This window comes from Miscanthus floridulus, chromosome 4 (assembly GCF_019320115.1).
Source record: "Miscanthus floridulus cultivar M001 chromosome 4, ASM1932011v1, whole genome shotgun sequence".
Taxonomy (NCBI): domain Eukaryota; kingdom Viridiplantae; phylum Streptophyta; class Magnoliopsida; order Poales; family Poaceae; genus Miscanthus; species Miscanthus floridulus.
The window spans coordinates 100,259,538-100,272,224 of NC_089583.1; the positions used below are offsets into that span (position 1 = coordinate 100,259,538).

General features: G+C 43.5%; 1 protein-coding gene, 1 non-coding gene and 1 pseudogene across 10 annotated transcripts; 2 read left to right on the forward strand and 1 right to left on the reverse strand.

The window, feature by feature from the left end:
* The first annotated feature begins 232 nt into the window (after positions 1-232).
* TRNAL-AAG (transfer RNA leucine (anticodon AAG)) lies at positions 233-313 on the forward strand. Its single transcript has one exon. It is a non-coding gene; the product is annotated as a tRNA-Leu (tRNA).
* Positions 314-3,909: 3,596 nt separating this feature from the next.
* On the forward strand, positions 3,910-7,536 carry LOC136552316 (probable plastid-lipid-associated protein 12, chloroplastic). Of its 9 annotated transcripts, none has more exons than XM_066543849.1 (8): positions 3,911-5,306; positions 5,454-5,643; positions 5,865-5,948; positions 6,032-6,121; positions 6,213-6,266; positions 6,376-6,455; positions 6,798-6,939; positions 7,044-7,519. In XM_066543849.1, the coding sequence occupies exons 1-8, from the start codon at positions 5,275-5,277 to the stop codon at positions 7,077-7,079; spliced, it is 708 nt and encodes a 235-aa protein (XP_066399946.1). In that variant the 5' UTR covers positions 3,911-5,274; the 3' UTR covers positions 7,080-7,519. The 9 variants fall into 9 exon arrangements, with proteins under 9 accessions (XP_066399953.1, XP_066399952.1, XP_066399951.1 ...); XM_066543853.1 differs by having other exon boundaries at positions 6,798-6,909; XM_066543848.1 differs by having other exon boundaries at positions 6,798-6,905; positions 7,044-7,506.
* A 591-nt stretch (positions 7,537-8,127) lies between these two features.
* On the reverse strand, positions 8,128-12,362 carry LOC136552318 (uncharacterized; annotated as a pseudogene).
* Positions 12,363-12,687: the final 325 nt, after the last annotated feature.

Below are 12,687 nucleotides of genomic sequence, written 5' to 3' on the forward strand. Positions count from 1 at the left end.
CGTCTCATGTGACACATAAACTATTCTATTTTAATAAAAGTATTTCTATCGGAAAAAACAGTTTCTAATAAAAAACACATTTGTGCTTGTCTTCGAGAACACTAAAAGTAGGGGAATTTTGAATCCTGGAATGTGGTTGCCATGGGTAAGAAATCAATTCTGACGTACTGTGAAAAGCATGGATTCAACATAAAAAGGATTAAAGAATTATCGCAAAGTATATTCATAACAAGTTGAGATGGCCGAGTTGGTCTAAGGCGCCAGATTAAGGTTCTGGTCCGAAAGGGCGTGGGTTCAAATCCCACTCTCAACATATATTTCCTCTTTTTAATAATTTTTAACATAACAATTTTGTTCTCTTTTTTTTGTTCTTTGTTTATTCTTCTCCTTTTTTATTTTCTCAATATAACAACATTTTTTGCTCTCTTGTTTTCTTCTCCTTTTTTATATTCTCAACTTTTTTAATAATTTTCAACATATCCTCGAGCTCTCCATGTATATCTCAACTTTTTAAATAATTTTCAACATAACTTTTTTAACAATTTTCTTCTCCTTTTTTATATTCTCAACTGAGGCCGACGTCGGTGCGTGCTCCGACGGAGACCAAGGGCGGGGAGCACATACAGCCACGCCACGGAGGTGCAGAGCGCAGCCGCGGCAGCGATCTCCGCCGGCGCCGGCCGCTCACTGAGGCCGACCCCACCGGCGGATAAGGATGTAGAGTGAGGCGACCGCCAGCGCCCTGTACACACGGTCGGGGTGGCCTCCCATCGCCGAGGCCGAAGCAAGGTCGCCGCCGACGAGGTGGGTCGAGCGCATGGCGAGATTCTGACGAGGGAGTTGGGGAATGGATGAGGAAACCAGAAGATTTGACTGCCGCGGGTCAAAGTCAAAGGTCGTTCGTTTACAGACACACAGTTCCAGTTCGCAATAAACCGATAACTTTTCAAAATTTCGTTTTATTATATTGATAATATTTTTCGACAACGAAGTTTTTTTATTGAATTCCAGAATTATTACAGAGATAAGTAGATTTGGTTAAAAAAATCTTAGGGGCGTTTGTGAGAGCTCTAGCTCCAGCTTATTCGAAGAGAATTACTCCTAAGTAGCTAAACAGTTAAAATGTCCGAGAATCATTTCTCCATTCACTCTCTCTATTATATTCTGGTGGAGATCAGCAGAGAAATTTATCAGCTCCGCACCCTGCTCTCCTAAGAATCTAATGAAATCACTTCGTTGGAGAATAAGAATGGCTGCAGAATCAAACAGCGGAGCTCTTCTACTCGTTTGGCTGCTCCACTATCCGCTTGTTTCAGCTTGTTTCAGCTTATTCTCTCTCACAGAACACTATTAAATCATCCGAAATCATCCAAAATCAGTCAAAAACTGATCAGCCGAACGAGCTAGCCTTTGCGCAACAAAACATAAAAGGCTATAAACGATTATGGAAGTATATTTATGTGAATTGAGCGTAGCTAAAGTATTTTGTCGGCAGATCTAACGTACTGTATATAACGATTAAAGCTAAAGTCGATCGTGGCGTGGCTAGCGTCAGGACATCACGTCCGCATCTGCCCCCTTCGCGTTGTCCGTCCTGACTGTCTCACCTCCTCCTGCATGCTCGCTCTAGCGTTGAGCACCCACCTACACACTCTCAGTATGTTCGCTTATTGGTTTCAGTCAGGGCTTATCAGTCAGTCAATAGTATTTTTTCTCATAACAAAGCAGCATCAGCCAGGCTTATCAGCCCAGAAACCAACCAGCAAACAGGTTATCTGCTTCCTCAGTCTCGCATGCGCCAGCAGCGCCCCCTCTGTAATGCATGCAGCTGTAGGAGTGGCAACAATTTTTTCTCCGCACGCATGGTTCCCACGCGAATGCGCTTCACTCATAAAGAAATGGAACGGCGCCTGCCCCGCCTATAACTATTGCGCATGCACGCTCGCCCCCGCATGCCGTATGCAAATGCTACGCCAGCAAGTTGTGCACGTAACCGCGTCACATGCCTGTTGACGCGCCACACGCTCGCTTCGCTTGCCGCGTACGTGGAGACAGCTATGCCCACGGGCTCCGCATCTGCATGCGCTAGCTTCCTAAGTCTGCTAATGTTGCAACATGAAAACACTTCTGTAACATACATCTGAAATAGGTGAAACATTTATAAATATATGTTTGCAACATATGTGTATATTAATTACAACATCCAAATAAACACACTTGCAACATACGTCTGAAACATTTTGAATATACGCTTGCAACATATGTCTGAAACAATTGCAACATATTCAACATCCAAATGAAACACTTGCAATATAGGTCTGAAATAAGTGAAACATACACTTGCAACATACATGTATAGCTACTGCAACATATGCAATATCCAGATAAAACACTTGCAACGTACGTTTGAAACAGTTGAAACATACGTGTATAGCCATTGCAACATATGTAGCCCCGGATCTACTTTTGTAACATCCAGATAAAACATATGTAACATACATCTAAAACGCATGAAACATACGATTGAAACATGTGTTTATCTATTTTGCTGTCGTCTAATGGAGGCTAGTTGACGCGGCGCGGGAGAGTGAGGGCGGCACGTAGCACGAGACGCAAGGCGCGGACGACGCAAGGCACAGACGAGGCGTGTAGCACGAGACACGAGGGCGTGGGGCGCACGCGGCGCGAGGTGGGTCTGGTGCGACCGTGCGAGGCGCGAGGTGCAGGGGCGCACGGCGCGAGCGCGGGGAGGCACAGGGCGCGTGGTGTGAGGCGGGTCCTCCCGTCCCCGTCCGTCCGGACGTCCTGATAGGAGCATTAGCGAAAGTCGGCAATTGGATACACCATCTTTGGACGTCATGGCCCATGGCCTTAAAAACTTAGGCTTGTTTGGAACGTGGAAGAAAATCTTGTTTGTATGTTTTTTTTTTGTAAAATTGAACTAATTTTTAACGTGATTACTGTGAAATTCCTGGATTTCAAACCAGTGTAAAACACGAATGATAAAATAAAGGAGGAATGCTGCACAGCACTCCACGCTGGCGGAAAAACGGTCCGCGAACCCAGCGTTCTGTTGGTCACAGACTCAGTCACAGGTCACCCAGCTGCCCCCACGAATCGAACAACTACCGCTGCCTCGACCCTCCACCCACGCGCACGGCGCACGAGAAGCGCGAACGCAAGCCACGAACTCTGCGCCCCGTCTCCGTGCACCCGCCGCTCCATAGCCACCGCCCCAGCTGCACCCGGAGGCCTGGCCCTCCACAACGTATCGCTTAAGTGGTGTCAAGTTTGGAGTTGACAACGCTGTGACAAGCCATGCTATATCTGAGTGATACCAAAGAAACCAGGAGAGGTGAATGTTCTTGCTGGGCTTCCACTTTCTTAAAATAGCATTGTTCTACTGTAGCAACAGTTGATTATTGAAGTCATCAGCCAATGAAATAGACGGTCGAGAGAAGATATGAGATATTTTATTGCACTGTAGGTCCCAGGTATCTAGATAGCACCGCTTCTATGTTTCTTTGCACATTGCAGCCTTTACTGAGTGATGCTTGTTTTATTGTATCTAGGTCAACACTCATTTTCTGGCTTCACTAGTACAATGTGGAGGGCCTCCCTCCACAACGTATCGCTTAAGTGGTGCCAAGTTTGGAGAGAGAGTAAATAAGAACCACTGACAACGCTGTAACAAGCGATGCTATATCTGAGTGATACCAAAAAAAACCAGGGGCGGTGAATGTTCTTGCTCCGCTTCCACTTTCTTAAAATAGCATTGTTCTACTGTAGCAATAGTTGATAATTGAAGTCATCAGCCAATGAAACAGGCGGTCGAGAAAAGATATGAGATATTTTATTACGCTGTAGGTCCTAGATATTTAGATAGCACCGCTCCTATGTTTCTTTGAACATTGCCGTCTTTACTGAGTGATGATGCTTGTTTTCTTGTATCGGGGTCCACTCATTTTGCTTCACTATTACATTGCGGAGGTTATGCACCTCCGTCCTCCGCCTCCGCGATGCGTGTCGCCTCGCGCTAGCGCCTCCCGCTCGCCGCGCATCTGGGGGGCCCCGCCCCGGCTTCGCCTTCGCCGGCGCCGGGCCCTGGCGCTAGCGGCGCCGTCGGTAGCGGCCGCGGAGGCGGAGGCGTACACGGAACCTGAGCTGGTGTTGCTCGAGGCCCTCCTCGGCGTCCAGGGCTGCGGCCGCGCCGTCGCGCCGCGTCCGGTCCAGGCAAGGGAGCAGTGGCGGCAGCCAGGGGGCTAGCTGGTGGGGGCGAGTGCGGGGGCGGCGGGTTCGACATGGGGCTTTAGGGATTTGCATCTTTCCTAGTCGGTCTTTCATCTGTTTGTGCTTCCTGCATCCCTGATCCTGCCATTTCATTTACTATTATCCTTCATGTCAAACTATTTTTAGAGTGCAGTTCTCTGAATTAATAATATGTATCTACATTCCATAAAGAGCTTTATTGGTTTACGTGCATTTGAATTACAGTGAAGTGTTGGTGTTACGTTCAATGTGTGTGTGCACACCTTAATTTTACTCCAACATAATTGATGAAATGTTAAATTACAGGGAATCAGGAAATATTAATAATGTATCTACTTGTTACGAAATATGTTATTAGACTTATAAATGTATCAAAGTGATGAAATTTTACATTACAGAGACTCAGGAAATATTAATAATGTATCTACTTTATGAAATTTGTTATTGAACTTATAAACTTATCAAAGGGAGTGGATGCTTGTCATATTTTATTTGGTATCCAATGCTAATTAGCAATCATGTCTGAGGTGTTACATGCACATACAACTTAGCATGTCAATACCAAATTCTCAACAAGCTTTAACAAGTGAAAAACAAATTGGCATTTAGTATTCTTATTCAATACATGATTAAAAAGAATACTCCCTCTGTTTTAGAATATATAGCATTTAGGACATGATAATTAGTTCATTTTTTGTTAATTAGCTTGTCTTAAATGTCATATATTTGGAACGGAGGGAGTAGATATGCACCTGACCTTGCCAATTGTTTATGACGTCTATTCTGTTATGATAAACTGGAAACCTACACTCTTAGCATCACATTAAATGACAGTATAGCACACAGTTATCACTAAACCCAAAGAAATAAACTTCATTACCTTATCCCTGTTTTTGCTGCTATTCTTCCCAGGCAAAACAGAATAGGCGGTAACATCCAAATTAATCTGTAATCGAAGAGGTTCTGCAACATTAACCATCAATCTTGTCATAATAAACATGGAGGATGTTGGAAACAAAGCATTGTACTGACTTAGTGTGAGTTAACTATAAAGAAATAAGGCCTTATACTGCCTTAGGGAGAGTTAACTGTAAAGAAATAAATACTTGTATTGCCTTAGGGATTGTTACTTTAAATTTCTTTTACAATACTTACAATAAGGTGTTTTATGAAAATAAAACCAGGCAGAAGCAACTATTAAGGATGGAAAGCGCATACTTCCGTTTTGACCGAGCAGCATTCGCCTTCAAGTTTCTGCCATTTAAAGTTCCATACCCAGTGCCATTTAGACTTCTTGGAGATGAAGCTAAGGGTTGGCTTGACACAACATACTTATCCCACACTGGGAACATACGTATTTCAAGGAGAAACAAGGTACGATGACATAATCTTGATGTTATTTTACTACCTTGACAACATTGGAATGTTCATAAATGCAGCCTTGAAGCATTTTAGGTTCTGATTTGTTGTATATTCTCCTGATTTAGTAGAAATCTGCAGCATATCAAGTCCATAACCCTTCTATATGGAAACTATTTGGCTTTGTATAGACCTGCTTGTATTTCATCATATTTTCAAAACAATCTGTAGTGCAGGGAACCACTTTTGTCCTACAGAAGAGTGCAGAGCCAAGACAGATCTTATTGTCAGCTATATCTGCAAGAACAGGAGTAGAAGAGGTGTGTGATTACAGCTTGAATCATCCATCGTCGCACCAAATGGAGACAAGTTATGTGTACAAACTTTCTTTTTGGCTAAACAGGTCATCAATGATTTTATTTCAAGCCAAAATGGAACAAAGACTGATCTAAGCATTCTGGTGGGTGAATGGCAACTATTGTGGAGTTCACAGGTTAATCTGGATACTTAACTAGACTCTCATACTGGTTAAATTTGCATACATTTAGGAGTCCTGAAAGTGCTTTGCCTTTCTATGGTTGCAGACTGAAGGTGAAAGTTGGTCATCTGTTGCATCTGCCGTTCTCAAGGACTTCCAGGTCAGTTTTAGAATGAAGTCAAACAGTAAAGTGATTGTGTGATACTTTAGTGTGTTTATTGGCACTTGGCACCTCACATGACTAATAGTAACATGGACTTTCTGTTTAGATTATAAAAGAAGACGGGAAATTAAATAATTCAGCTAGCCCCTTCCCAGGTCTCACCCTCAATGCAACAGGCAACATAGGGTAAGTCTGTAGAGCCTCCAAGAATCAATATTTATTTGTGTTTCCTGTCAAGGATAGTTTGCATTTGTGCAAGACCGTCTTAATGAAGAAAAAACAGAACTCCTTATTCCACTCCTCCAGTATGCGTGATATATACTTGTTGAAGCAGTTGGCCTTCTACCTGAAGGAAACATTATGCTATACTTACTTTTGTTAGTGCAAACATAAAAAAATAAGCTGTGCACATACAGGGAGGGAAATGAACGTTTTGCAGTAAGACAGGGTGTACTAGAATGTACAAATTATTGCACGAAAGTGCATTTTGGTTTCCAGTTCTGAATCAGCTTCGCATTGCACTTGCAGCAAAAAAGGGAGTGGCAACACCTTTACCGTGTCCATGAAAGGAGCTGTTCAAGTTGGTGGTTTGCAGTTTCCCTTGGATGCTCAAGGAGAATTTGTCATGGAGATATTGCAAGTCATTCTTGATTTCCTGAAATCTAAATATGCAAGTTATACTTAGAAAAATTTCGGTTTCTGGTGAGTGGTGGCTCAAGATAGCAGAGAACTAATGCTTATTCTGAATGAGTTTTTTTCTCTCTCTCATTGCAGGTATATCGACAACAAGATAAGGATATCCAGGCTTAACCAGCACATGCTGTCCATTTACGCATTACAAATACATGACACCCTAATGAAGGATATGTGAACTTATATCTTAATTTCATTGATGAGCACACCTGATATCAGATGTGACTACTTCAAGCAACATATTTAAAATTTAGTTGTGTATAGCTGACCCTATTTTAGTAAAAAAAAAAAAACTCAGGTTGTGTCTACTTAGTTTTCATGTACTCAAACCGTTTTCTCAAAAATATATGGAACCACAGTTTAGCATTTTTTTTATTAAAAAAAGACAGCTGAGCATTTTTTTTATGGCAACATTCTGTCAAGGCCTGTTTGAAACCAGATTTCTCAGGGAATTTCTTATGTAACTTCAAGACCATAAAATGGATGTTTCTATTTCTCAGGGAATTTCTTATGTAGGTAGAAAGTAGATCTCAAAATGCCCTTTTGCAAGTAGAGTAACTTTTATTTTCTTGATGAACCCGGACATCCAGTCAGGCTCGTGTTCGTGCTGCCGGATTTCTGTTTCAGGACTGAATATGACTGCTCGTCATTCTCATAGTATAAAATGGTGTCCGAATTGAGTGCCTGAAATCGTGCAGCCGTACCTATTAACCTGACGAATTATGTGCTGTTGAAATTTGGCACCCCTCCAGAATATGCAATCTATTTCCAGAGCAGCATGTAGAAAAAGAGAAAATGTCCAAGTCCAAAGGACTAGTGATGAACATATAACATGAGGCAAAACATAGCCAATATCAGATGGTTCACCGTCCACAAGAACTTTGTCAGCAACAAAGACGATAATGTAATGTAAATATAATCGTCTGTCATCACACGAACCCATAAAAAACATCCAGCCTAAATTGTGGTACAGTAACTCAGCCAAGAAAAATTATTGACCGGTATGAACAATTTCTTCCTATCTCTATAAAGAATACAACAATAACCTCTGAGAAAAGATTTTACATGGTACTGAACTCATATTATCTGTTCAATTTTGAGTTTACACAATCCCCCCCCCCCCCCCCCCCCCCCCCCCCCCCCCCCGCCCGAGCCAAGAGAAATGCGACTGTTGGGATTGGGGTGGTAGGAACTACCACAAGCATGTGGCAGCTCTTCAGAATTTGCAGCTAGAAAGTTTGAAAGGGACTCGCCCAGAGTCCATCTTCATTCAAAATTATCTATGCACCAGCAAAATTATCTATGCAGCAGCGAAACTATCACATAAGGTCTTGTATGCTGCGCTGCAATGCTTGAATTTCTCCTCCGCTGTAGCCTGTCCATCAAACAAACCCCATATGCTTAATTAGCTATGTAAAATAACAATATTAATTATTTGTGTTGTAATGTAGAACAATACCTTAGATGATCCACTGTGGCGATCTGGATGCCCTCTAAGTGCGCATCAGCGCATGCTCGGTATCTATTATCAAAGAAAGGAAATAAATGATCAAATAATCTTCGGAACAGTTCAAAAGGAAGTATACACACAATCTCTGCCAAAAAGGAAAAAAGGACTCAAAGACATAAAAATGCTCAAAGGTCTTACGCGCTTTTAACATCGTCAAGTTTTAGCGGACCAGAAGTGCTCAATCCAAGAGCTTGTCGTGCCAAAGATACCTCTGATGGAGCTGGTACTTCATCATCCTCGTCTGTTTCTGTTTCAGAACTCCAATTTCTGGATTTTTCTGAGCGAGCACGTCTGGAGTTCCTCTGAAAATTATCAGATGAAAAAGACCAATAGTATGTGCCTTGGTCTCGGAAAACATTACGAAACAGATTCTCTGGTTCATCCTCATCACTCGTGCAAAAATCAAATCCTCCTGTAGCCAAACAACAAATAAATAAAGTTTACACTCCATAAGATCCATGGTATGCCGGCTAGTAAAAAAGGCATTGATATCATCGAAGTAATTCTAATATTCATAACATAAGATGCCTTGCACACTTATATACATCTGTAACATTTCTGACAAAAACTGCTGGACATTGAAGGCCAGCAGAAGAACTTTTCAATCCAAGTTACGATCTATAGAGAAGAAAAACTGAAATATCTTATAAGATAGGAAAAGGAAAAGGTATTGAACCTTTGCTTCTGAAATTCCCGGAATAAAAATCATGTGTACGGAAACCATTGTTGTTTGAATTCCTGACCCAACGATGTCCTCTAAACCATGACGGCCCACTAGATGCATCATTTTTCACATCTTCATCACGCCAACTCTGAACATCAAGAAAAATATAAAAATATAAATGGATCAGAACATTCTGTATCTGCATTAAGCATTTGAGAGACATTATTGAAAGCTGAACCAACATTTTCGCAAGAGCGAAATGAACTAAAAATGCCTTAAACAATGGAAAGCAGAAACAGAACAGGGAGAGGGAGGGGGAGGGGGTTCAAAAATAAGTTGGTTCTTTCTTACTCTATCCCAAATTTCACAAAAAAGGCACATTCTTTCGTATTGAGTACTGGAGTCCTTATATAGACATAAAAGCCCCCAAGTGTAAGGCATCAAACACTACCCAGTCTTCTTGCATGAATATAAACAGCTGATTCCGAACAACTAATACCAAAATCTTCCAGGGATTCAATTTGCAATTGTTGTGCTATGATGTGGAATCTAGTAAGAGCTTCTGGAACCCACCACACCATTCTAATTCTTTCAGGACTCTTTCTTTAGTATGCAAGGGAATATGATAAAAATATAATACTTTAATATACTGAACTAGTGTGAAGAGTAACAAGATCAGAAGACTTACAGGATTTGTGATCAAAACTGAAATATCATGAAAATGTGAAATGCTTCATTACACTGACCTGGAAAAGATACTCTGCATACTCTGACATGTTCCGTAGCATCGACCTTTTAGTTTCTCTGTTCTTCCTACGTCTCGTATAATAGTTGAATCTCTGCTCAAGCATAAGGTACGCATTGGTTCTTTCACTATTAAAAGCACAAACTATTTTGTAGTAAGAAACAACGTTGCTTGTGACTGATCAGTTAGCACAAGCTTCTAGAAAGATAGAATGCTATTTCATTGAAACCTAAGGCCCAGTTTAGATCCGAAAAATTTGGCAAAATGAGCACTGTAGCGTTTTCGTTGTTATTTGGTAATTAGTGTCCAATCATAGTCTAATTAGGCTTAAAAGATTCGTCTCGTGGATTTCGTCTAAACTGTGTAATTAGTTTTATTTTTTATTTATATTTAATGCTTCATGCATGCGTTTTCGTATTCGATGTGACGAAGAATCTTGAAAAATTTGACGTTTTGGGAGGGAACTAAACAGGGCCTAAGCAGGTAAAACAGAGAAACCGGCTGAACCAATCACTGTGAGTATAACATCGATTAAAAGATTCATCTTGAAAAGCACAGCGCAATTTACCACAAGTAGGGATGCACGTGGGTATTTAATGATTTTTTTTCTGGGTCAGCTAATTAATTATGGTGCTGTCATTTTACTTCAACCAATCACTGTGAGTATCCTCAATTTTTGCATCTATCACCCTGTGCAGAGCAGGATAACAAGGAAAAACAAACACACCAGATAAAATCTAGTAACATTAGTTTTATAATGCGAAACTATCTAATAGGATTCTGCATGAACGCTTCACCAATCGTTCCCTGAATAATAGTCCACCAAGTGTGTGATCCTCAAAAGCACATCAATGGTGCGGCAGACCTGGTTCCACACAGGCTTTCCATCCCATCAAACATATTCCGGGCCAGATAAAAATAACGCTCGGATCAAACAGAAGGAGACACCATTTGTCATCAAAGAGATTGCAGGAAAAGGGGGGCGGACGGAAGCGGGATTACGTATTTATACATTGTGCCACTGGGTCTTGAGAAAATCGGAATTTTGCCCTTATGGCGGGTGGGTTTCGTCCAAATGACATTAATTTTGTGGGCTTCGCTGAAATGCCCTTATGAAACGAGTCCAACACGCTATAATACCATTTTGAGGTTTAAGTACAGTTTTAAAAAATTTCAGTCAAAATTTTAGCCTCCAGTGATCATTTTGCCCCTGAGCTCGTTGAGAGAGTCACTCTCATCTCTCACCCTCTCGTTGTTCTCTCGCTCCGGTGAAAGGCAGAGCGCTGAGCGCCGCCGCCCCAGGCCGCCCCCACCCCCGCGCCGCGCCTCGCCGCCGTCATCCGCCCCCAAGACGGCTCCCTGCCCTAGGCGAAGGCGGCCCAGCCAAGCCGCGGGGAGCAGCGTGATGATGGTGCTGTCGCCGTCGCTCCAGTCGACGCCGACTGCCGCCGCCCGTCCGCGCCAGGCCGCGCATCACCAGGCATCCTCGCCCCTACCGTCCGCGCCAGGTCGGCGACCACGCGTCCTATTTTTCCCCATTTTCGTTCTTTGTTTCAATCCTGATTTTCAGAGTTTGGGTCAATCTAAGACAATGATTTTTGGGGAATAGGTTCGTGCTAGGTTGAATTGCATCTGTGCAAAGTTTGGGAGCGGTTCATGGAGGTTTGGGTAGGATTTGGTTGAATTTCTTGGAGCCGCCCTTTTCTGTTCGTTCCGCTCAACTGCGTTTCTGGTTGGGGACAGTAGCCACCGGTGTGAAGTGGAACGGCGCAGTGCAGTCCCTGCCCTTCCCTTGCTGCAACGTTTCTGATTTGCTCGGTCTTGCAGAAATCGGCTCAGGCCTTGCAGCACTCGCTCCTTCTGTTCTTCGTTCTCAGTTCCAAGTTCGAGCGCTCGTGTGGAGCAGGGTGGGGCCCAGCCGTGCTGGTGCGTTTGCAGCACCGCCATGCCTAACTCGTCGGATCAGTCGGCGCGGGGGACGATGCGGTTCAGTCACGACTCACGATGGGGCGGTGCGCCTGGGGAGGAGCGGCTTGGGACGGCGGTCGCCGGCGTCCTGCTCTCGCCCGGGAGATATCCCCGCCGGGAGAGAGAGAGAGAGAGAGAGACGGCTTACCGTCCGTGAGGAGAAGAGAGAACGAGGAGTAACGGAGGCAAGGGTAAAATGGTCAGATCAGGTAAAAATTTGGGCTGAAATTTTTTTAAGATGGTCTAAAATCAGAAAATGGCAAAATAGCGTGAAACACCTATTTTATAAGGGCATTTCAGCGAAATGCACAAACTTGATGGCATTTTGACGAAGCCCACCTGGCGTAAAGGCAAAATTCCAATTTTCTCCTGGGTCTTGCGCTTTCGCTGCAGAACGGGTGTCGAGTGGAACGGCGCAGCGCCCCCCAGCTGCTGCTGCGGGACCGCCGCCGCCGCCGTCGCGAGGGGATGCGGACGGTGGCCGGAGAAGAGAGCCGACTTGATGCTGTTCATCGTCGCAGGTACGGCCGCCCACGAAGACGGCGGCGGCGACCTCCGGGGATAGGACGGCCGGATGTGTTGCGGTGGCCCTCCGCAGGAGAAGGAAGGAATCGCCGTTTGAGCGAGTGGCTGATAGCTGGTCCGGCCCGTTAGAGGCCCAGAAAGCCCTTCTACCTCGTTTAGGCCCCCCTTGAACGCGGGATTTAACTCCCTAATAAAAAAACAAAAAAATGACGCGTTTCTCAAGATAAAAAAAAACTAAAAAAAACTGACGCGGTTGATGGCGGCCGTACGTTTTTTTTTGGTCCTGAATTATAAACTCAGTTTCTAAACCCCT